We start from the raw sequence: 25,405 nt of genomic DNA, 5'->3' as shown, positions 1-25,405 counted from the left end.
CTTCCAGACGAGTCCCATCTCTGAGAGTTCAAGTTGCTCCCAGGCTCCAGAACAGCCCTAGGCCCCAGCTGGCCACTGAGGGACAAATGCACCCAGACGCTGGGCACCGGCGCTGCCAGATGCCCAGCCAGGCTGCCCCCAGGCGCTATGGCCCCCCGAGAGCCCCACCAGAGCAGTAACTCTCCCACAGCAATGAAAACCTCCCACCCGTGGGACTTGGCCCAAGTGGGGGCACGGGCTCAGGTGGCCATGGAATAAGAAGCATGTTCAACGCGCACTGCTGACTAGAGATCTCAGTGGCCTGGGAACGCACAGGGAGGGTGGTGGCATAGGGGCTGGTGGAGAAGCAGGCAGGGCACTGACAAGTAGCAGCCAGGAGATGACTTCCGTGCAAAACAATCCCCGGAGGGAACCTGGGGTAGGGAGGCTTATGGCCATGCGAGGAAGTATGTGGCTTTCAGCTGAGACTTGGAAGGGAGTGCCCAGCTGTGTGGTCTCTGACCCAGGGCTGGGGGGGGGTGGGGGCACAAGATGGGGAGGGGGGCTGGAGGTCACGGACTCTGGCTTCCCGTTTTACAGATGGACACACAGAGGCCCAGAGAGAAGAAAGCTCCTGGTCACGCACTAAGTTCAAGGCCCAATGGGGTCTCCCGTCTCCCCTGGGCACCTCGTCCCAGCCCTCGAGGACCTCCCTGCACCTGAGCAGAACCCCCACCCACGCTGCTTTCTCTGGGAAGGCCCAGGAAGCCCACTGGATCCTCACTGGAAACGGCTCCCCCAGCCCCACTCACCACTCCCCTCTGGACCCCAAAAACCCTCTGGCTGCAAAGGCTGGGACACCAGGCGTTCAGCCTCGGACCTCCCTCCACCAACCCTGCTATTAATAGCAGTGACATTTATAAAGGACAGTCTAGACCCTCAGAATGTCAACTTCAAAGTGAAAGGAGCTAGACTTGGGCTCACTGCCCCGGCACTACCGTTTCCCCACGCCTCCCAGGGCCGCTGCCCTCCAGGGCGAGGTCCCGGCCACCCCAGCCCAGCACCCGGACTTGACATTTACACAATGGCATCCTCGGAGATCCTGCCCAAAGTTCAGGGCCAACAGCCCTCTGCACGGGGAATGGACAGCTTCCCACAGCTCAGGGTCACGTTCTGGCCCGGGTCTGGCCCGGGGGGCAGTACACACTCAACATGAGGAATCCAGGAACCAAGGTGCAAAGGGCCCCCAGTGCCACGCCCAGGGGACACTGGCCCCCAGCATCCTTCTGCCCAGGCCATGGTCGCCTTCCCTGCTCGGCCACCCACGATGGGCCACCGCCTCTCTCTAGGTCCTTCCTAGGCCCTGTGCCCCACCCCCCATGTTATGGGCTGAGTTGTGTTCCTTCCAAATTCATACTTTGGAGTCCTAAGCCCTCAGACCTCAGAATGTGACTATTTTGAGAAAGGGCCTTTAAAGAAAAGATGATTAAGGTAAAATAGAGCCACTTGGGTGATCCCTAATCCAACCCAATCGGCGGTGTCCTACCAGCACGAGGACACAGGAAGGAGAAGGCATTTACATCCTGAAGAGAGAGGCCTCAGAAGGAACCAGCCCTGCCCCCACCCTGATATCTGACTTCCAACCTTCAGGACTGGGAGGAAATACATTTGAGCTCCCTGTGCTGCCCAAAGCCTGCTGCCAACTCTGCAGGTGCAGGCCCCCAGACCCAAGTCCCCGACCTTGGTGGCCACGCACAGCTGGGCCCTCAGAACTTCCAGGTAAGCCGCCAGTGCAGGCAAGCAGGGGAAGGTGCCACATCTTCCCACCGGCCATGGCCCTGGTGTTTTGTCAGCAGCCGGCTGCTGACAAAACACCAGGGCCCTGAGACAGGAGACGGAGTCCTCCTTCCCCAGGTGCTACTTAGAGCTCCGTGTGGCAGCACACTCAACGCCAACAGTCGGGACAGCCCTGGCACAAACATTTCAAAAGGCACAGTATTTGCATATAATGGGCCGAAATCTTTAAGCTGAGAACCTGGCTGAGCCATTGTGCCAGCCAGTCTGCAGAGAAGTCGAAAGCACTGCCTCCAGAGCCCCGCTGAACAAGGTACACCCATGTGACCAGAGGTGGGACAGCGACCACAGGCGCACCAACCCCTGACGGCCACCAGGATGTCCCTGACGCACTGCAAGCCTAGGCCAGGTGTAGACGGGAGGACCCATGAAGGAACCCCAAGTGTCAACAACAGGGGAAGGACCCAGGCTCTGCCTGACGCAGTCACTGGAGCACACCTGGCCGAGGTGACATCCCAAGTCCAGTCCCAATGAGCTCACCACCTGCAATGCCCATCTACCTTCCTGCCTCGGGAACACTTCTATTCATCCCTCAAAACCCATACCAAGGACTCTTTCTCCCAGGAGCTCCTCTGCTCTCTCAGTCATTTACTGAGCACCTACTGTACGGTAGGGACTGTTCCGGGTCCTTGGACATGAGTGAACAAAGGCCAGCCTACATGGAACCAGACAGAGGACACTGAAAAACAGGTGATGGGTCTGGCACTTACAAGTGCCAGCAGGGACATCAAGTTAGTTAAGGGTGTCTCAGGCCGGAATGAAGGAAAGGAGCCAGCCTTTTGGCTGCTGGGGGCCCTCGAGCCCGTGCCCAGGCCCTGAGATGAGAGTTGGGTGGGCTGCTGGCAGAGCAGCAGGGACAGGGGGTCCCATGGGCAGGCAGAGTAGGGGCCAATGACACAGCAGAGCAGTCTCCAAGTTAGTGAGGCAACGCCTCCCAGCCCCCACTCTTCCCTCCCCCCACAGCACTGGACAATGAAGAGCGAGGGTCCTGTCGGATGCCCCCTCCCCATACCACAACTGGGGTTTCATAGTACAACACAGATTGGCTCATCAGGGACAGGCGCAGACCTCCTGGAGGACGAGGCACCCTCCTGGGGCTCCTCAGAGCACACCTGTTCACCCCCACACAGAAGGACGGGCCCTCAGGAGACCCCTGTACACAGCAGGCTTTGCTGGGTCGGTACCCCTGTGAGCATTGTAAGGCCTCACTCCCAATGGATCACACAGCAGGGTCGCACGTTACATGGGGTTGTGCACGTGTGGGGGGGGTGCACACAGTAGGGCCGCATTCAATGAAATCACCTGGTCAGTAGGACCTCAAATTACGTGGGGCTTGGGCTCCGTCCTGCACATAGTAGGAATTCACTTTCCATAGACTGTGCACTCACAAACGCCTCTCACACGGGGGTGGGGCTGTGGATGCTTTGCGCACAGTAGGGTTTCACCCTGTGAGTCATACACCAAGCTGAGCCTCCTCTGCAGGAGACAGACGCACAAGGATGAGCTGTGCACAATAGGCCTCTGGTCCCCACTTCCCACCACATAGCCGGCGGCCCAACCCGGCTGATGGGGGTGGGCGCCTTTTGCTGGCTGGCCGCCTGCCTACCCTCCCCTTGACTACAAGCCTGGGCCCTGGGGAGTCTCATGGCCGTGCAGCACGCAGATTGGCCTATCCTGGCTTCCTTCCAGCCACTCGTGTCTGAATCGATCCCCTAATAACGCGATCCATTATGTTTGAGCGGAATTCTTGGAAACCAGCAGGAAACGGACGGCTTCTGTGAATCGTCCTGAGTCATTTTTTTTAAAAACTCCCAATGGGGCGCCTCCCCACTCCCCAGGACAGCAGGCTGTCCATCCTCCATGCATTCAGGAAGGTGCCAGGTGCACCTGCTGGGGGTAGGGAGGGAAGAGGCCACCGTCACGCTGGACCCCACAGCCTGACAGGGCACTGGCTTCCCTCCAAGAATCACATGGCCCCATCCCTCCCACCTCTAGCCTGGCCGAATAACGGATTTTCCCCCTCTAGTCCAGCCTAGTTGGGGGCTCAGACTCCCTACCACTGGGGGATCTGCATACTATCACCCCCTCCAGGAGGGTCGTACTCCAACCAGGGGTCCAGTTCCAACCAGGGTGGGCTCTGAGAGGGAACTGGTATCAAAAGGAGGGAGGAGGCCTGATGGTGGCCCACCTCCTGAGCCCACGGTAGTGGTGAGCAAACTGAGCTTGCCACCTGCCTGAGCCCAGAGCAAGTGGTTAGGACCCCAAAAGCCCTGCGCTTCTGCCCAATTTCTCAAGTGCTGCAGACATCACCTCATCTGCAAAACAGAGACACTGAACCTCACATTCACCCCAGGAGAAGACCTTTCAGAAGGAGCCAGGAGAATTCTGTGGGCTGGGGACCCGACCTCTTCAGGGTTCTGAGGCGACTACCTTTCTCATTCACTCCCCGCTTGGTATGTAGGGTTTCTCCAGAGGCTTCCCGACCTGACGCAGAAGCAGGAAGAAGCATCCCGCTGTCTCTAGATGATTCTCCCATCATGCCAGTTAGGATACGTGCAAAACCACAAAACACTCCTCCTCTTGCTACATTTTTGTTTTGCAAAATATAGTCATGTTTCATAAGACAAAATGCTATGTTCATACATAAGGGGTTTATTATTGCTTTAAATGAATTACTGAACAGCAATTTCTAAATTTCTCAGTTTTAAATTCCAGTAAGGTGAATACTGAGAGAGTCCTGTCACAGAAGCTCCTGGGGCTACAATTAACCGGAGTGTGAAGGGTCAGGAGATCCCAAAGTTTGGGGACCTGTGTTATTGGACTGGAGAAGAGAGAGGCCGGCTGTCATCAGCCACCACCTGGGTGTCTGGGCCTGTCACATTGTGCCAGGGGCTCCCGCACCCCAAAGGAGGTCCCACACCACCACCAGCAGAGCTCCACAGCCCCCACCCTTCCATGGGGCTCCTTCCCAGGCCCCCACGGTCCCATTGACCCCAGGACCCACCTGCCAGTCTCTCAGGGACCCTCAATGGTGCCCAGCCCCCGAAGATTGCCACTGTGTTCCGACTGGCCCCCAGAACCACACACCTCAACATGCTCCCCAATATTCACAGGGGATGGACGCACTTCCAGACCCTTTCAGCCACACAAGTGCCGTTCCCACATGGACAGCACGCCACGCCCCACCCCCACCCAATGCGGGTCAGTGGCCCCTCCCTTCCCATGCGTCCCCCCAGAACCCCTTCCCTGTGTCTGCCAAAGGTCTGAGCACATCACCAGAGGGCTGGCCCAGGCCCCAAGCATCCCAGACAGGCCCCCACCCCACAAGGCCCTGAAGGGGCCACTCAGGGCTCAGAGGGCCCTTCATGGGGGAACGAAACCTCCCGAGGCAGGGACCCCTGCAGCTCGTCCCCACTGCCCAGGAGGCGGAGGCTGCCTGCCAGGCTGAGGGCCCATCTCCCAGGCTGCAGGAAGGCAGCTCCAGGGAAGCCGTGCACTTTAATAATAAATCCTTTAATTAGGGAATCCCGCTCGGAGGACCGGGTTACCTGCTGTTCCCAAGTCTCGGGCGCGCTGCCTGAGGGGGTGGGGGCCGAGGAGAGCCTGGGGCGCAGAGCGCTGGAGGAAATAAGCGGGTGCCGAGTGCACCTGGACCTGCCCCAGGGCAGAAGGCACATTTCAGAGCTCTACCCCCCAACCTCAGACACATTTCTAGAAGCTTCAGAGAGGCAAAGGTTTAGGGGTATGAGGTCCGGCTCCTGAGGGTCTGGTTGCTGGCTCTGGGTGGGACGGCAGCACCAGGGAGGCTGGATCTCAGGCCTGCGGCCAGCGGGTGGACTAAAGGGGGCGTGCTGCCTACAAGGGGCAGCTGTGGGGTTCAGAAAACTCCCAGCTGGCCACAGTCCGGGCAGCTTCTCCAAGGAGAGCTCATCACCACCCCCCGTTTCGGCCTCCCCCTCAAATCCCCATGACGACATGCTGCACAGAGGCCCCAAGCAGCCCCAGGTTCCGGGCAGGCCCCCAGACTGCCAGGGGCTCCAGCCCCGAGGAGTGGGGCTGCCTGGGAGGCCTCCACAAGGAGGCTTCTGGGTAACCAGACGCTCCCCAGACTGTACCCCAGGAGGATGGGGGCGCACACTGTTAGCCGGGACAGAGGCCTGTGTGGGATCAGGATGGGCCGGCCCCAGGCGAGGGGGTGTGAAGGGAGCGACAGGGGAGAAGGGGCTAAGGGGTCTGCACTGGGTGGAGGGGTGACAGGGCGGGGGCAACTTGGCAAGGGGTGGGGGGCAGAGCTGGATGTGGGGACCTGGCCAGCACAGCCCCTTGAAACACCTGTGCTGGCAGCACCAAGTTCCCGAAGCTCAGCACCGGGCAGCTGCTCACCAACGTGCCAGACCACCTCATACTAGGAGCTGCAGGACCCTCCGAGACGCAGGTTCCCACTCTGGTGTGACGACCTGCTGCCTTTGGTGGCTATGAAGGATCCACCCAGCCCCGTGTCCTCCTGGTGCTCTTTCCTCGAGCGGCAAGCACATCACAGGTGTCCCAAAGGCAATGGGACACGTGGGAGGAAAATAAAATACACATGGTACACAGGAGACGAGCGCGGGCGCCCACCCTTGGTCCCCACCCGAGGAAGGGTCTCGGCCTTTCCCTGCCACAGACCCCTCTGAGCCCCCTCTGCAGGGGATGGTCCAGGAGGGATGTGAGAAGGGGTGCACCCCCCGTTGGCATGACAACCAGGAATGATCTGGCATCAACCAGATCATTACCGTGCTGGACAAAGAAAGCCCCTTTCTAATTAAAATCTGAGAGACAATATCGATCCTTTGCAGGAGGTTAGGGAGGTGGAGGGGAGTCCGCCCGGGTCAGGGACGCGGGTCAGACTCGCTTTTCACTGGCCTGGTTGCCCCCTGCCATGTGTCCCCCACCCATTTCTCCAGCTCACTTTTCCGGTAAAACTGACCCAAGGCCACAGCTGAGTGTGCCTGCCTTGTCCCAGATTCCTAAGAACTCCCGAGGCCCCGCCCCACCTTGCTGGTGGACTTCCCGGCCCAGGAGGGTGGGGAAGGGGTTGCCCCTCTTGGAGTCTGGGTGGTACCCAGCTGACTGCACAGATGCCGCCAGGGCTGGCTGGGCTGTGGTCCAGAGACAAGTTCCCCACCTCTGTGCCCACCAGGCACTGGAGCATTGGAGGCGGGATGAGCCCTGGGAGGGGTGGGGGTGTGTGGGGGGGGCACTGTCTCTTCCCGCCCAGCCTCCAGAGCTCTGCAGATAAACAGTCTAAATTAGGAATTAAAACATCCCTTGCTCCCATCAGCCGGCAGGCAGGCTGTATTTCAAACGTGTAGGAAACACCCCAGCCACCGTGGCCCCAGAACTTCCTAACGTGATTCTAAAGGGTCCGGCTGCACAGAGAGGAAAGTCTGTGTTGGGGCACAGCCCACCCAACCTGGGGCCGGCCTCCCTGAGCCAGTGGGCGCAGGGCTTGGGCCCCCAGTGCCCAGTGGGGCCATACGACCCTGCCCAGCTTTCCATCAGCCTCCGAAAAGGGGGGAGGGAGGGGGGCACATAGCTTGGTGGTTGTGGATGCGGGGACAATGGACACCCTCCCGACTGCCCCGGCCTCCCGCCCAGGGAGAGGCCTCTGTGGCACTGGGTGAGGATGTCCACCCTCAGGCACTGTATGGGGCCGGCGGAGGGCAGGGCCACAGGAAGCCCCCCCCTTCCTGCGCTCCAGGGTTCACCCAGCCAGGCTTCCTGCCCACCCACTCCCAGTGGGACCTGATGGGAGGCGGGGTAGGGGAGGCGGGCTGCCCAGAACAGGGTGCAGCCAGGACAGAGAATTTCAGGCGTCCGTCAACGGAGCTCAGAGGCTGGCTCCTGAATTCCAGACACCTGGCCCGGTGAGGGGGCAGCCCACTCTTCCAGGGGTTACCTGTGAGCCAGGAGGCAGCGGATGGGGCTGGTCCAGAGAATGCCACTTCATGGTGGGGGGGGAGGTCTAGGTAGAAGGTTTGGGGCCGAGGTGGAAGAAGGCAGTGGTTTGGGAGTAGAGTTGGGAGGCTCAAATCAGCACAGGGAGGTGGCACCAGAGGGAAGAGTCACCCCGAGAGCCCTGCCCCCTGCACAACGCCCCCAACACAGACACCAACTGGGTCTGCCCCGGCCAAGAAAGAGGAGATGCTTCCTGGGGAGTCTGCTGCCGCAGGGGGCCCTGCTCCAATGCCGTCACCAACACCCCCATTTGGACACACATCTGGTGACTGTAGCCGAGAGACCTGCCCACTCGGGCCACGCACAGCACACCACTGGCTGGGCGCGGGGCACCTCGGGTCCCTGTCCCTTTTGGCCCTCACCCCCTGAACACACGCAGCCCCAGATCCCAGGCCACACGCAGCCCTGAAAAGCGAGCAGACACAGCTCAGCTCATGCCTCAGGCCAAACACACTGGCCACAGCGACTCTGGAGGAACAGAGAGGGCTGGAAGGCTGACCCACAGAACCCAGGTTGCCCGAGTGGACACTAGGGAGCTGGCCCCAAACACCACCCAGCCTGCCTCGGCCTGTTCCGCCTAGGGTTGGGGGGCCTACAGAGGCCCCTGGAGACACCCCTACACATGGCTCCTCGCCAAGTGTCTGCATAGACACCCCAATCCTGGCCACGGGAGAGTCATGGCTGCCCAGCCGCTTCTGCCTTTGGCCGATGCCTCCATCAGCAAGTTCACATTCCTTCAGGAAGGAAACCTGACAGTGCTGGAGCTGCTGGTCTAAAATCACAGTGGCCACACAGAAGGACGGGCGTACAGACACCTGTAGGGGCCCCCTGGGTGCTGCCAGGTAGCAAGTACTGACAATCCAAGACTCCTGGCTCTATGTGGGGACCCAGTTACTCAAGGCAGCACAGCAGTTCCGGGGAGGGGGGCAGGGGCATGTGGCCAGGAGGGGTCCTGGGGTGACCAGCCCAGGTGGCCTGAGGCTCCTGGGGACAAACCTCTGATCCAAGCGCTGACTCTCGGCCCACGGTGTCAGCCTGTGAGTGAGATGGGCCTGCAGTGGGGACAGGGTACCATTCAGGCTTCCGCTCATGGCCTGTACCTACCTGTCCATCTGCCTGCGGCTCACTCGAGGGAGCGGAGCAACTTCCAGACCTCACCTGCCATCCAGGACCCATGGGCCACGAGATGGCCGTCCTCCCTGTCCTTGGGGTGGGACCCCAGCCTCCTCTCTTCTCAAACGAATGTCCCGTGCCCTCTGCTCCTGTGGACGGCCCAGCCTGAGACAAGTCCAGGCCAGGCCTAGCGGGACCCGGAGGTGGACGCAGCCACAAGCCAGGGAGCTCCACCAGCCACATACATAGCTGAGGCCTTGGGCCTGGAACTGCCACCCAGGCCCGGCCCTCTCCCTCGCCTCTCTCTGGTCTCAGCCCTCCACCAGCAAATCCCATGACTGAGACCACCCCGGCATCAGAAGACCGATCCATGCCCTGGAGTTCCCGAGAGCCTTTCCTCTCTCCTCCAGGCTGCGCGGCTCTAGGTGTGTGCTGAGCACCCCATCCCACAGGCAGAAGCACCCCCTCCCCAGCTCATCCCGAATAGTGGGCTTTCTAGGACCTGAGACCCCAGCTTGGTCCACCTCCAGATGCTGCCCAGTGGTCACGAGGACCCTGTGAGGAGCGAGGTCTGCAGAGCGAATGCCCGGGCACGGCCACAGAATAAGTGCTGCGTCCGTGAGCCCTACGTCCAGGCCCACGGCTTAGACACCCGCTTGCCAGGGTAGTTCAGGACGGGATGCTACCCTGGGGCCCCAAGGCGAGCAAGGAGCAGAGGGCGGATGGAGGGAACGTGGGTGAAGGAGGCCACGTGGCCACACGTATCAGGAGGGCGTAGGGAGGTTCAGCCGTACTGGGAGGCCTGCCTCATGCTCTAAGGGGGGTTGCATGGGGGTTCAGGAAGACCAGAGACCCCAGAACTGGAGACAGAGCCCAGCCAGGGTCTGAGGGGCTCGGGGAGGTGTTATGAGCTGGCTGCCGCCCTCAGAAATTCCTACGTTGAAGCCTTAGCTCCCGGAACTTCAGAAAATGTTAACTGCATTTGGAGACAGGGTCCTTCAAGAGGTGACTAAGGTACGGGGAGGGGGAGTGCACGTGAGTGGGCTGTAATCAAATGTGACAGCTGTCCTTATCTGGTGAGGAGACTGAAACACAGACACACAGAGGATCAACCAGGTGAGGACACAGGGCAGAGACAGCCATCTAGCCACCAAAGACAGAGGCGTCAGAAGAAACCCGCCCTGCTGACACATTCATCTTGGACTTGCAGCCTCCAGGACCGGGAGGAAATACACATCCGTGGTTTAAGTCAGCTGTCTGTGGTGCTGTGTTATGGCAGCCGGGCAGACTCATTCAGGAGACAAGGTCTGGGGTGTCCTGCTCAGCCAAGGACAAGGGACCCCCAGAAGGAAGGAGTCCAGGGGGCTCTGTGCAGATCCCTGAGCTGGGTTCAGGGATCATCCAGAGGGGCTCTCGGGGTCCACAAGACACACTGGGCTTCACCCTGACAGAGACCCTGGTTCCCACCTGCTTCCCATCAGAGCCAAGTGGAGATGGCCTCCTCCAGGAAGCCCTCCCCACCTGCAACACTGCATCATCCCAGCTGTGGGGTGGGGGGTAGACACCTCCCTCCCACCCAACACCCACTCAGGCAGCTGGAGGGTCCCAGAGCAGCAGGAGAGCGAGCGAAAACCCCAAGTCCAGCAGCCTCCCTTCCTGGCTCGGGGCACCTCCCAGCATGGCTGGCCCTGTCCTAGAGCCAGGCCCCAGGGCAGATTGCTGGACCCCTGAGTCTCTGAGTATGGAACCCACGTGCTTCAGACCCCCGAGCTGGGGGTCTGCCGAAGAGTACTTGCGCCAGCGGAATCAGAGGCGAGAAGGCCATCGATGCCCATGGCAAAGTGTGCCCATGGCAAATGCCCACCAAGTGGGGATCAGCGCCAGCCTCGCGTGAGAACAGACTAGACCATGTGGGGGGGCTCCTGGGGTGGCCACGAAGTGAGCGTGAACAGTCAAGTCACCATGGCCATTCCGTGCCGCCCCCTCCCATCACAGGACGGTCGGGGCCACTGAGTCTACCCTCCCCACCCTCCCCCCTGAGGATTCGGGTCCACCGTTTGGGATCAGCCCTCACTCCTTCTTCCACGGCCAGGCATGGGGCACACAGAAGCAGGGGTGCCAACCCTGGGGGTTGTAGGGCCACAGGCCACCTGGGAACACGCCAGCTCCCACGGACCTGACTGCTGCCCCAGCTCATCCACTCAGCGTCCACGGAGCACTTACTACGTGCCGGCCCCCTGGACAGACACAGGGAACCAAGCCAAAGATCGATCCTCCAGCGTTTCTCTTTCTAGTCAAACACCCAACACCACAGGCTCCAGCAGCCTCCGTTTTCTGTGTCTGAGGGACCCGTGTGTGGCCCCTAGAGGTGGAAGACCAAGGGGGCTGAAGGGTTTCTAATCTGGAAGCAGCCTTGAACTCAATAAATCTCTTTATGCAACTTGGGCCCAGCCAGTAAACCAGGAGCCCGGGTTGGGATTAGCGACAGGCGTTGCCACAGCAACCTGATTAGTCGGCAACATGCGTCTCAGCTCAGGCCTTGCTCAGGCCTTGCGCAGCTAGGCAAAGGTAAAAGGAAGCCCCAGAGATTCATTAGCAACAGGTTCCCATGGCAACCGTGCCAAGCTCATTAATAATTTTTTTTATGCCAAGTGTGGGTGTTGAAATTCTCCAGAGGGCTGATGGAGAGATAGATGTGGAGTGAACACACACACCAGCTACTCCTACCTGAAGCCCAGCACCACCCTGCCAGGGCACCCCGCGGACACATGCCCCACCATCCGTGTGCCCACTGTGTGCCAGGACGCAGATCCAGGCAGACCACGTGGCTCCGACGGCGTGGCCCTCCAAGGTGGACCACTGAAAGGAAATCCAGATCAGAAGGGCAGTTCCCACCCAGGAGGCCGTCAGGTCCCCGTTTCTCGACCGATGGGGCAGGGCTGCCCACCTCCCAGGGGTCAAAGTGTCTGCAGAGGGGAGTTGGGGAGCACTCTGCTCACACAGGTTTGCTCGGGCTGGGTGTGGCGTAACCATGACCACCGGCCACCTCCTTTGGGACCATTGCCAAGGCTGCTGCAATGGCTCAGAGACCCAAGCCCAGTGGGCAAGGGGTGAAGGAGGAGGTACCACTCCTCAAATGACTCAACACAAGTCCACGATGACCGAGCACCTCCGCTCCTGGGAGAACTGAAGGGGGTGGGGGGGCGATTCAAACAAAACTTGTACGTGACTGTCATGGCAGCACTAGTCACAGCAGTCAAAAGGTGGGAACAAGCCAGCGGCCATCAGCAGAGGGACAGATGAACACAACGTATCCATCCAGACCGTGGAATATTACTCAGCCACGAAAAGGGCGGAAACACTGACACGCTACACCACAGATGCGCCCTGCGTACACGACGCGCCGAGAGAGAAACCAGACACAGAGATCGCACCGTGTGTGTGATTCCCTTCGTATGAAATGTCCCGAACGAGCAAATCCACAAAGACAGAAAGTGGATTAGTGGATGCCAGGGGCTGGGAGAGGGGGATTGGGAGGGACCACTAATGGGGACGGGGGTCTCCTTTTGGGTAATAAAAATGTTCCGAAATTGACTGTGGTGGCAGTTGCACAACTCTGGGACTACAGTGAACACCACAGAATTGCGCACTTGAGTTGTGTGGAGTGTGCATTCCATCTCAGCCAAACCAGGAGTGGAGTGAACAAACGGGCGCCTGAGTCAGCCGGCCTGGGCTCTGAATCCTGGGGGCCACCGGGCACCCACTCTGAGCTTCAGTTTCCTCACTGGTAGACAAAACTCAGATGCTGAGACAGAAAGAGGGGCTCCCCGTGGCAAATGGGGGGGCCTCCTCCTCACGGTTACCCTGCTCCAGCGCCCAACCTGCAGGATGCTCCCCCATCTGCTGTGGGCAGGGATGTGACCCAGAGCCCAGCATGGCCTTCCAGGGTGAGGGATGCTTCCCTCCCAGGAAGAACTTGGCCACCCCTAACCCCGTCCTGGCCAGTCCCCTGGCCTGTCCTCATCCTCCAGTCAGGTGACATCCCAGTGAAAACACATGCCAATGCAGGAATCCCTGCCACCAAGCCATGGGCGCTCAATTGGAATCTGTGGCCAGAACACATCTACCAGTGGTATCCGCAAAATAGCCAAGGAGCACGTACAGACAAGGAGCGTGGGACTGGCAATCAGAGGACCCACAGGCCTGTTCTGGGCCCAAATGCCCACCATTCACTCCCCATGTGGGTGACAGAGACAATTACCCAATTAGGAGTCACACATCCGGGGCTGCTCTTTCATGCCAAGCAGGAAGGGATGGTCCAGCCCCTGAACTTCCAGAAGGAAGAGAAATGGTGGTAGGGCGAGACAGGGCAGGAGAGCGTGGGGTGCTGGGACACTGCCTGGACCTTGCAGCCACATGCGTCACGGTGGCCCTACTGCTCACCCTCAGGGGCAGCCTGGGATCCCTGAACCCCGAAGGGCCAGATACCCCCTTTTCTCTCTGCCCCGGTGTCCCCCCCACCCACCCCCCCAATGCCCAAAAATTCCACTGGCAGAGGCAGTGCCAGACCCCCCCTCCCGGAGCCCACCCACTGTGGCTCGCAGTTTCCCTGCAAAGGTTCTGCCTGCCCCTCCTTGTTCAAATGACCCAGATTTCAAATGTAGATTGAAAAAAAAAAAAAGCTCTGGAATATTAAGTAAGGAGTGTCGGGGAAACCGGGCGTCTAAGACATAAAACCATGGAGCGGGGTTGGCCGTTTGTGAGCCTCTGTACCCCAAGTCCATCTGGTGGGACATTTCCGTGACACGGCTGCTGGTTTCTCGAACGTTTCTCAGGATGGCAACATGTGCCGCCAGCCAGGCCGTCAATGGCAGCACCCAGCTCAGCGAATGGGGGAATAGGTGGGCCCCTCACCCCCTGTCCCAACAGTCAGCTGGCTCCTTCCTGCCTCAAACCCACCCCAGACGCTCCACCTGCCGACACCTTCTCGTGTCCCTCATCCCCACGGGGAGAGGCTGCCCTGAAACCTCCCTCCACGGCCTGCGCCCCCACGTGGGGCACTCGTCACGTCCTGGAACTCCCACTGAAGCGACAGGGTGCTCCCGCTCGATGGGAACTTCAGGAGGGCCCAGCCTGGGACGCCTGAGGGCACGTCACACGTGGCCCCACCTCACTGCCAGACACAGCAGGCTCTGTCTGTGGCCAGAGCTGGGCAGCTGCCCTGCCAGCAGCTCAGACCCGGGAAGTGTCCTCATCCATTTCGATGAGGCGCTAATGCAGGCTGACTCATAAGACTGCGGCCATGGCAGGCCACTGCTTGCAAAGACAAAGGGACGCGGCCGAATGATGCCGCGTGGACCCCATCTGGCCCTGGAGAGGCCAGCATCGCCCTCTCCTCCTTCCCGGCAGGTGGCAGTCACCCCCTGTGCTCTGGGTTCCTGTCCCTATGGCAGGCTGACCCGCGTGGGGCTGGGGTTTAGGAAAGCGCTGGGCACAGGCCAGCTGCTCAGGGGACCCTCCCGAGCCACAGAGACAAGATGCCAGGGGCCCCCTCACCTCTAGGGAGAAGGTCTAAGATGGTCCCAGAACCAGAGGCCCCGGTAAGGTGCCCCCACACCTCTGTCTCTCTGCCCCACCCCGAGGTCCCTGATGCCCACCACCCTTCAGATGGGCACCCTGGGGCCCACCCAACACCTGCCCACCCACCTGGCCACAGCCACCCCCAGCAGTCTGGGAGCACCCCACAGTCTGCTCACACACACACCCCGGCGCCAGTGGATGGTCCCCCAGAGAGCAGCCGGTGGTCTCGGCAATGGCAGGGTCTCATCCATTTGCATGTCTCGTGCCCCCACCACACAGCCAAGCACGGCCCCACAGCCCTAAACAAGGGGCCCAGGAAGCCCCGGGTCACCAGTCAGGAGCCTCATGGCTTTGACACCCCAGGCCCTCCCTATCTGGGCTGGGGCCACAGGGACTCCACAGAGAGCCTGGGCCTGAGCGAGCACACTCTTGTCACCCAACAAAATCCAGGCTGGGCTCTGGGGTGAGGGGTCCTTGGAGGGCGCCCAGCTCTGGACTCAAGCCTGTCTCTTCTCCAGCCACCTGTGGGCAGTGCCTCCCTACGGCTGCTCAGAAAAGGATGTGGCAGCAGCTGGAACCTACTGCACCCCAAAGGAAGCCCTCCGCTTGGCCAAGGGTCTCAGGACAGAGCCAGGCGGGACTGAAGCAAGGCTCCCTCTGCGCAGTCACACCCAAATTGTACCCCCCGAGGCAGCAGGAAAGCCCCCCACGGCACAGGGGGAACACTTGCCGAGTGAGGGTCCCAGACTCCGAGAAGTCTCCAGGGGCTCCATCCTGGGGGACAAGGTCAGTCCCGTGGAAAGGTGTCCAAAGATCCGTCATGGACGGACACCAATGGACATCTCAGGGAAGCCGCCGGGGTGGGTGGGGCAGGGATGGCACCGGGCTCCACCTGGCCAAACCCCCAAGCACCTGGAGGACGTGGGCAAACACACCGCTCAGGGTGTGGTCAGGGCTCTCCTCTGAGAGGCTCGGAATGGCTGATTCTGGGTGGGCTTTCCCTGGCCAGGTGGCTCGGCTCCTTGTCGGAGAGCCTGAGCTAGAGGCTGACAGTGATATACAGACAGGCCCGCCTCCTGTTAATACAGTAGACACAGCACCTACTGCATCTCCCTCTGGGGACACAGGGCACGCCCGAGATGTGCCGGCTGGGTTAAGGGGCCACTGGAACAAAGCACCCCAGAAGGGGGCTTCAGTCACGGGAGTGCTGTCCCTGCCTGGAGGTCAGAGGGCCGAGCTCAGGGTGTCACAGGATGGTTCCTTCTGGGGGCCATGAGGGAAAGTCCGTTTCAGGCCTCTCCCAGCTCTGGTGCCTGCGGGAAACCCTGGGTGTCCCTGGACTGGTAGACACCTCGCCCCAACATCTGCCATCTTCACGTGGCTCCTCCTCTGTCTTCATTGCCTCCTCTTATGGAGACACCCGCCATCAGATTCAGGGTCCCATTTCCCCATAAAGTCACATTCAGAGGTTCCAGGGGACACCACTCAAGCCAGTACACTGGCCTACACGTGCCAGCCTGTGTGAATGACGCTCACACTCCCACAGCCACACCCTGGACACTGCACTCCGGCCCCGGGCAGGGTATCCCTGCCACTCTGTCCACCTGCCTGTCCCTGACCACTCCTGGCACCGCTAACCAGCCTGGCTGTTCTGCCCGGGCCCTGCAGTGATGCCCCCAGCATTTGGTGGGGATTCCGCCTCTCTGCCAAGCCTCAACGCTGCCACTCCTTACGTTTCCGTTTCTGTCCCGTCAGCTCCCTGGGGCTGGCCCAAGGCTGGGCAGCTGAGCCACAGCTGGCCTCAGGCCTCCAGGGATACCTGGAAGGCAAGAGGGGTTCAGAGGTCACCCCAGAGGCACAAAGCGGGAGGCCCAGGACACAGCCTCAGGCCTGGCACAAGGAACGCCGCATCCCACGCTCACACCTGAGAACGAGAAGGGGGCTCGCTCCTAAGGCACTCCCCACTCCCCAAATGCCGGAGGAAGCTTGTCAGCAGCTGGAGGAGGCTGAGAAAGCTCCTCCCCAAAGCGGGGGCTCAGCCCTTGGTCCAGATGATCACAGCTACCGGACCTCCCCGAGCGAGACCCTGTGCCACGGCTCCATGTAGGGTAGTGAGTGGGGACAGGGGCACCCGGCTGCCATCCAACTGTCCATGCATAACCACAACGAGAGGTCTCGAGGGGCACAGGCCTACTCAGATCAGAAAACTGATGCCTAGACCACGACCTTGTCCACCATGGCCTGGCGGCTTTGGGGTGGTGACCCTGGCAGCGGGGCCCAAGCCTCCAACAGCCCCGCAGGGCCTGGAGCAGGAGGGGCACCCCCAGGCTCAGAGCCCATCTTCCTTGCTTCCTGGGACCTCAGGGACACACACTCTGTCCAAAGGCTCTGCCACCTTCTAGAAAAACTCCCCCGGCCTCTTCCTCCCTCCGTTAATGGGTCAGATACCCTATACCCTCTGTGAAGGCTGGGGGACCCAAGGGGAGGCCTGGGCACTCTTAAAGCTGAGGCCAGAGCCAGGGGTCTGCGTCCCTGTCAGGCCCTCAGAGTCTCTGCTGTGTGGCCCTGTCACCAGCCAGCCATGAACTGAGCCAGAGAGAATCCCACCCTAAGTGATGGAGAAGGATGGTCAGACGTGATGAGGGCGAAACCACTCAGGTTGCAGGAGGGAGCTGCTAGCCCCTCCTCCTGCGGCCAGGGAGACCCCAGGAATCCCACAAGGCCCCAGCCCTGGCCTCCCTGAGGGGGGTCACTGACTCCTGGCGCCACTGCCTTCAGGTCACGTCCCCTGAGGAGGCGTGGGGGTGCCCCACAGCAGTCTCAGAGCAGTGAGGAGCCTAGAGAAGACCACCTCCTGCCAGGGGCTCTCCCAGGTGCAGAAAAGTAGAAAGTGGGGAGGAAGAAAAAGAGAGAGAAAGGACTAGAACCAAAGGGGGAGGCGGAGAGGCTGAGACTCCCAGCCGGAGGCCACAGCAGCCCCGAAAGGGCTGAGCCCCGCCCCCTCCCAGGTGACCCCACCACACCAGCACCCTGACCTCACCTGGGGGCCAGCCTGGGGTGGGGGTGGGGGCACAGGCAGAGCCCAGAACAGAAAGGACACTGCGACCAAGCAGGCCAGCTGCTGCTTGCCAAGTGCATCTCTGCACCAGTGCCAGGGCAGGGCTTTGCCCAACTCCAGGCGGGGGTGGGAGCTGTGCCCACCCAGGAGAACCGCCTGTAGCTGTCTCCCCCCACAGCAGGCCAAGAGGCTTCTGCTGGCTCCCAGCACCTCCCTGCACTGCCAGCTAGCTATCCCTGCAGGGCCACCACCCCCAACACCAGGGCCGCGGCCCCGCCCACCTCTGGTCCACCCCAGGAGGGCTTTTATCACTGTCAGCTCCCTATCTTACACCAGGTAGGGCTTCAGGCTGGTTTCACCCTGGGAAGCCCCTAACTTTCAGGAGCCTGGGGAGATGGGGTTCCAGGGCCCCTTCTCTGCCAGCCCTGCCCCCAACTTTGCAACGAGAGGCTGTGGTGGCGGCCGAGGTGGGGGGCTGCTCTGGGACTTGGCCTTGGCCCTTTTTAGCATCACATGAAAGAAGAGGGTGCTCCTGGTACCCCTGAAACCCCTCCCGCATCCAACAAAGGTGCTGGGGCAGAGGCAGCCACTCACGGCACGAGGCTTCCTGCTCCCCCTTGATTCTGGGGAACTAGCAACGGCAGTGAACCTACCCCGAGCTCTAAATGAGCACATCAACTGTCCCCACTAGGCAGAACTCCAGGCTGACAGTACCACCACCACCTGGGCTCCCCCCTGCAACAGGGGGACAAGCGCCCTGGACACAGGGACACCGGTGTTCACTAGCCAGCCTGCCCGCTGGGCCACGTGGAGCAGCACACCCTCGCCTCCCCCGAAGGCCTGTGTCTGTTCAGCGGGGGCCCCTTCTGAGCAAAACTGCGAGCTGCTACTCCCTTTGTGAAGGCAGCGCAGCAAAGGTCCCCATCTGTCATCCGGAGCACGCACAGAGCTCTAGGGATGGTGCCGGAACCGTTGCCAACTAACTCACAAGGGCCGCCCCCCGCCCCCGCCCCCATCTCTGACTGGGGCTCTGGGCCCTAAATCACACGGTGTGCTGATGGCCTGACTTCCCTTGTCGTCTGCCCAGGACAGGCGCCCGAGTTTAATTGCCCGCCTGGAAATTCAACCTAAGCCCACGTGACTTACAGTTGTTCCCAGTTGTACCAAAATTAACCGGGAAGGTGAGGAGAGAGAGTAATTGGGCTTTTGCACCACTCAGTTAAATACCCACTTGCAAGAGGGAGAAAGAAGAAAAACATTCCTCACTTGGTCTCAAGGGATCCCATACCCCTACCTTCCAGGGTGGGCAGAGGAGCAGGGCGCACACAGGTGACACCCAGTAAATAATGGTGACGTATTTCCTGCCTGACCTTGACTGCACAGAGCTGCTGCCTGGATTCACCCCTGGCCCATCCCTCGCCATCAATCCTGCACATCCTGAGCCAGGAATAGGAGTCTGGCCAGCAGCTGGGGCGTGGGGACGGGGGCAGCTGTCCTGCCCACAATGGGGGAAGCACCACGGACCACCAGAGGGAAATCTGGACGGTCCAAAGGTGATGGCCCCGGGGCCAAGAGCTTCCTTTGAGGAGCTGGCGACAGCCATAGCCTCACCTAAGACCTCAAAGGTGTGGGGGTAGGAAAAGCACCGGCACCTTCCCCCCCCCAGCCTCTGCTGCTGCAGGGGTCTCCACTAGCGCTTGCACCCCCAGAGCCTGGTCCCAGTACTGCTCCCCCTTAAGGGAACAGCCCCACCCCCAGCTGGAGGCAGAACCGCTCCTTGGGCCCCCAGGCCGGCCTACTACCCGCCTGCCCTGCTCATAGGCCTCTCCTGGCCTCTCTCCCCTCCTCGCCTGCACACGCCCCACCCCCAGCTGCAGTCCACCTGCCTCAGGACCTTTGCACGTACCATTCCTCCGCCTGAACACTCCTGCTCCAGGTGTACTCCCCGTGTCTCCCCCACCCCAGGTCCTGTGACCAAGTTCTTACAATCTCCCTGGCTCTCAGCGTCCATCTAACCCACCCTACCCTCCCAAGGGCCCTCACTGAGATCAGGCCAGCCTCACTCCACTGCAGAATGGCAAACAGCTGGACACCCTGGGCACACAGCGGGAGCTCACAGGGGCCTGATGCTTACCAATACTAATAGGGGAGCCCATGGTGGGCCTGGCGTGGAAACCAGCACAGAGCTCAGGCTGGTAGAGGTTTGCTGAGTGAAGCCGTCTTGCAGAGGGTGTTCTCCGCACCACTCCTCCGAGACCCTCAAAACACCGCCCCCCCCACCCACACACAGTCTCCCCAGGGCCCAGCTGCGTGGCAGATGTGGGAGCAGGGGCCACATTTGGCCTCACCACACACACAGGGCACTTCCTGGCCTCCACCAACTAATCAGACCGCCAGTAAGCTCAAGGGGCACCAAACGCTTGCCCGGCTTTCCAGCCCTGTGGGTGGGGATACGGGCATGGCCAGAGATGCAGGCCACTGTGTAGAGAAAGGGGGATCCTTCCTGGGCAGTCCCAAGGCACTGCAAGTGACAGGGACACAACACAGCCAGGTCCCTCTCAGGCAGGCAGACCCCCGCTCACGCTATCTCCCCCTTCCACCCCCCGCCCACCCCCAGGGCCAGACACAAACCTGAACCTCTGACCAGGACAAGGTCATCAATAATCACCCCCTTTTGCCCTCTCGTCGGAAGCAAACCCCTTCGAGACCCCGTCAGAGCCTTCCTATTCCTTCTCCACCACGAGCTCCTACCCATCCACGCGGCCCAGGCCAACCTCACCTCCTCCAGGAGCAGCCCCAGAACATGGATGCTCCATGGAACCCAGGAGAAAGACGCATCACATAGCCCTGTTCTCACTCAGGCTTGTGTCCTGGGGTCCCTCCACCAGCCCCTCCAGGAGCGGCCACCCAGGAGCGGGGCTCCCACCACCCACCTCCTGCAGGCGCTGAGAAATCTCCCCACGGTCACCCTCCCCATCTCTCAAGGGACATGCCCCTCTCCTCAAAGACCCCACTAAGGCACCCGTCTTACTTCCACCTCCTGCCCACACAAGCCCTGGAGGCCAGGCACACATCCATGCCCGCCAGGCACACAGTGCTCTGCGCAAACCACATGTGTGAGGGGAACAGTGGGAGCCTCGGCAGCACAAGGACAGACGCCCTGTAACGCCTTCCTCCTCAGAGGGAGACAGGACAGTGCTGGGAGCATCCGTCGCGGAGCCCAGGCCTTCCGAATCCCAGCCGGCCACTCCGCTTCTATATCCCACCCCTGTACTAAGGCCAACGTGGCCTGTCCATCTGCAGCCCCAGGCCACCCAGTGCCTGCCTGTCAGCACCCCAAAGGGCAGCCCGGGGCCTCCGAGTCCAGGGAAACAGACACACCTTGGCGCCAGGATGAGGGGCCCGGGGCCAGGAATGAGGCAGGCGCTGGGGTAAAGAGGGAGCCTGGAACCCCTGAGGGAAGACCTGTGGCTACAGCAAAAGTGCTTGGGGGTCAAAGCCATGAGTTCAGGGAGGTGAGGACCTGGGACCTTCCTGCTCACGTCAGCTCTGCGGGGGCAGAGGGACCTGACGATGCAGGGAGGCAGGGAGGCAGGTGAGGCCAGCCTGGGGCCTGCCCTTTTCCAGATCACAGCCCCCCCATGTCCTCACTGGGACGCCCACGCCCGCTGGGAGCCCTGGGCACTGGCAGCAACCACCGAGAGATGTGACAGCTCGGAGCATCAGCTCTTACGAGACGCCGTTAGGTACTTGGACTCGTCCAGCCTCACCTTCCTGGCCCACAGGGCCCTGCCAAACACGTGGACTCGAGAGTGAGACGGGGCTCACCCAGCTCTGCCCTCTGCAGCTGCATGACCTTGGATTGCCCTTTGCCTTCTCCAAGCCCTAAGCCAAGGGGTATTGGGTGCCCAGCCCCTGGGAGACACCTCCTGGAGGTGCTCACCATCCCTGAGCCCCTAAGTGCCCCTTCGGACACCTTCTAGTCCCTAAACTCCATGGTCGGGCCAAAGCCAGTCTCCCTCGCTCACAGGGGGACCTCAGCAGGGCCCCCTTCCCAGCTGCCAGCATCACTGGGGGACCCTGCCCAGCCTGAGTGCTGGGACGCAGCAGCTGCGATGCAAGCAAGCGCCTAGTCAGGAACCCCAGGGGAGCCCAGGCAGAACATAACCCAGCCAAGAGGGTTACAACACAGATCCCACCCACCTTCTGCTATAAATAAACCAGTGTAGGAGACATAGCACTCGCCCCAAAACTTCCAGCACAATTATATTTCCAAACAGCACAGTAAATCAATAAAGGTAGGGGGACTGTCTTCAGAAACACCTTCACCTTGGATCAGTGTCTCCCCGAAGGCAAAAACAGAACATCCATGTTCACGTGTGTGGGGAGCGATCCACTCGGGATCGGGAAAGGTGCCGGGCTTAATGAAGGTCCCTTCCTGCGTTTCAACTGCCCATGGCATCCCAGCTGGGGGACACTGGCTGGGACTCTGCCAGCCTCCTGGGAGCAACGTGTTGCTTTACGCAGTGTAGGTTCCCAGGCAAACCAATGATCCTATTTCCAGCTCTGAGTTGACCCTCTGCAGCAGAGGACGCTCCAGGGAAGGTTGGCGAGTGCCCTGACGTGACAGCTACCTCCAGGGAGGGAGACTGAAACACCCTGCAGCGACAGGACACTCCACCGCCCCTGGAAAACCCAGCCACGGGGACATCCCTGTACACCCTGCCTCACATAAGAGCCCCCCCCCCCCCCCCCCCCCCCCGTTCTCTGCAAACTCTCAGGAATCTGAAACCTGTGATGCCCACGGGCTTCCCCAAGGGAGCTGATCTCCACCTGTCTGGGCACTCCAGCTTATTTTAGATTCTCCCCATGGTCCATGCACACCCCGAGCCAAGGCCTGGCGTCTGCATGAGATCAACAGCCGTCCCCACATGGGCAGGGTCCTGATGGGCCCACCCTTCCTGACAGATGTGGGGTTTCCACAGGAACTCGAGAAAAACTATCCTAGGATCTGAGCTCCTCAATCTCCTGCCAGTCAGAGGGAATGGTTCTCATCTCTAGGTGACAGAGCCATCCCCTTTCTTGAGTCACAAAAGAGCCCAGGGAGAGGAACACAGGCAAGTGGCCCTACCAATCCCACCCCTCTCCTCCACGGCTTTGGGTCCTCACCGGGCCTTGGGGAGGCGACTCCCCCGCACCCCACCACCTCGCCTCCACTGAGAAACACAAACAAGCCTGTTAGACATCCTCAGGGACGCAGCCCCACCTGGAATACCCAGAACACCAGAATCAGGCTCAATGACTCCCTCAGCCTCGAGGGGACAGAGCAGCCAGACCCAAGGGCTGTCAGGAAAGAGAAAGTGCAGGCCCCACTGGGCTCTTTCCCTATCTGGTCTCTGTGCTTGGAAGTGACGGACATGCAAGGAGGGCTGGCCTCCTGTCTCATCTGTCCCAGGGCCTGCCGGCACCCTGGACGTCACCCACCACCATACCCAAGCCACACCACCTTCCCGCCAAAATGAAGTTCTGGAGAGAATGCCAGGCTGGATTCCAGAGAGAAGACACACCTACAGTCACCGTGCAAGGTCAGGCTGGTGCTGCTAGGAGGCCCAAGCCCCACCCAAAGACTGAAAGGACAAAGGCAGGCACTGAAGCTTGCTGCCTTGCCCTGGGCCCACCATCCTGGACCACCACCACCACCTCCTCGCAACCAGAAAGCGATTCTGACTCAGGCCCTGTTTGGACTTGAGAAAAGAAAAACACGGGTTTTATTACTTTTTTTCCACCGACTCCTCTTCTGTATGTAATATTTATACAGTTAAACACACAAGGTAGGGAAAATATATACAACATTGCTCATTTCACCTCTGTCTGTCTCCTCAACTCTGACATGGAAAGTTTACGATCAGGGTCCCGCCTGTCAAACCTCCTCTGCTCAGCCGGGGGCCCCCCTCTTACCTAACTGCCTATCCGGGACATCGAGTCCCCCCAAGTCCAAGCACAGGCAGACTCAACACCCACAGCCTGGCCACCTGGCAACCAGTTCCCACGGCAGACTGGTGGGGAGAACCAGCCACCAGCCAGGGTGAACCAAAGCTGACAGCACCCAAAGGCCACCTGCTGGGGGGCAGCAGCTTGCCGTCTGCATCCCAGAAATGCCTCCTGGCCAGACCCAGCTCTGCTCTGGAACCTTCTCTGAAAGTCTGTGCCGCTCTGGCCAGGAACAAAAAAGGTGGTCTCTTCTCCAGCCAGAGAAAGCACCCGGAGAAGGGGCTCCCGGGTGCAGAGCCAGCTGCCTCCCTGCCCCCCAAACCCAGCTGCGCATGATTTAAAACTGTCAGAGCATCGAGTTCACCCTGGAAAGGCGAGTTCAGCCTGGAAAGGCGAGTTCACAACCAACGTCACTACCTCTCTCCGTGAAACGTGGAAAAGGACTGGCGAACGCGCACCGCTTCCCGGCCCCCACGGGTCTCCTGCGGCGCTCGGAAGCGCAAGGCACAGGTGGAAAACTTTGCTCCCCTTACTCTAGTTCCTTCCAGCCGCCCCCTCCCCAGCGAGGGTCCTTCCTCAGGGCAGACGTTCTGTAAACCTAGGAATAATTCAGCTGATTTCAACCTACGGTGGTGCAGGGTGTGACGACTTCCCTCCCTGACGACCCCTCTCCCCTCCAAGCCCGCGGTGGCCTTGCCGCTACTCTTTCACCCTCTCCCGGCACGAGCTGCCTCTGGACCCGGGATACTCCATTCCGGATGGGAGAGACGCCCGGCTGTCCCCGAAAGCGCGGGCCCCCTCTTGGAGAAGCGCTACCATTGCGCCCCTGCCCCGCGCCCCCCGCCCCAGCTCGCACGGCCCGAGCCAGGTCCAAGCCCCGATGAGCGGGGGCGCACGCTGAGAGTCCCGCGCCCCATACCCCCGCATCCCGGCGGCCCAGGAAGGATATGGGTTACACACCAGCCGAAGACACCAGCTGCGCGGCCGCGTGGTCTGCCCAAGGCAGAAAAAGACAGTGGCCGCCAGCGCCGGGTACGGGACGGGCTGCTCCTCGTCGGCGCCCAGCTCTGCGCTGCGCTCAGCTGCTGGGCTCTCCGGGGGCGACGCGTCGGGCTCCGACCCACGCTCGGTCTCTTGCCCCGGCGCCCCAGGACTCGCGGGGGACGCCCCCGCCACCACCGCAGGGCCCGGGTCAGGCGCGCCCAGGGGCACTCGGACCTCGCCAGCCGCCAGTGCGCCCTCGGTCATGGTGGCGGTGGGCAGCACCTGCGGGGGATAGGCGGTGACCGGGCCCCAGGAACGACAGCCTCGCCTGCCTCTGGCGGAGCGGAGCTGCGGGAACAGCCGCGGCCGCCGGGATGTCTTTGTCTTTTCTTATTAGAGACAAATGCGCCCCCCGCCCCCGTCCGCCCCCTCCCTCCTGCGAGAGCTGAGCGGCCCCTCCCCCACCGCCGGGCCGAAGCGGGTGCCTAAGGGGCTCCTCGCCGGCTGTACTCAACTTGAGAGGGTCCCGGCGCGCAGTGGAGCGCGCGTCCTCGCTGCGTCTCACCTCGCTCCCGCGGCCGGCGGCGTCCCCGCGGGCATTGCCCGGGCGGCGCGGTCACCGCGGACCTGGCACGGCGTTCGGCCCCGACTGGAACGCCGCCGCCCCCGGCCCGCGCCCCCGGCCCGCCGGCTCCGGCCGCGGCGCCCGTTCCCGCTACGGTCCCGGCTAACCCAGCGACGGCGGCGGCTCCGGCGCGGAGAGTACCGCTGGGCAGACGCGCGCGGGCCAGGGGCACCGTGGGCGCGGGGCGCGGGCCGCGGCGAGAAAGCCCGGAGCGTATCCGCGCT

General features: G+C 61.4%; 1 protein-coding gene across 3 annotated transcripts in view; it reads right to left on the bottom strand.

Moving 5' to 3' along the window:
• Nucleotides 1-25,194, bottom strand: part of CACNA1H (calcium voltage-gated channel subunit alpha1 H) — a 64,305-nt gene extending 39,111 nt beyond the window's left edge. For 2 of the 3 annotated variants that reach the window (XM_033101811.1, XM_033101813.1), the window contains exon 1: nt 24,522-24,951. In XM_033101811.1, the coding sequence (XP_032957702.1) occupies nt 24,522-24,820 (299 nt within the window). In that variant the 5' untranslated portion in view covers nt 24,821-24,951. Of the gene's footprint in view, nt 1-24,521; nt 24,952-25,121 lie in introns of those variants that run through there. The other variant, XM_033101812.1, reaches the window with a different exon arrangement.
• Nucleotides 25,195-25,405: the final 211 nt, after the last annotated feature.

Source organism: Rhinolophus ferrumequinum, assembly GCF_004115265.2.
Source record: "Rhinolophus ferrumequinum isolate MPI-CBG mRhiFer1 chromosome 15 unlocalized genomic scaffold, mRhiFer1_v1.p scaffold_54_arrow_ctg1_1, whole genome shotgun sequence".
Classification (NCBI taxonomy): Eukaryota; Metazoa; Chordata; class Mammalia; order Chiroptera; family Rhinolophidae; genus Rhinolophus; species Rhinolophus ferrumequinum.
Note: the sequence above shows the minus strand (reverse complement) of the source record. Positions and strands in the feature narration are given on the sequence as shown.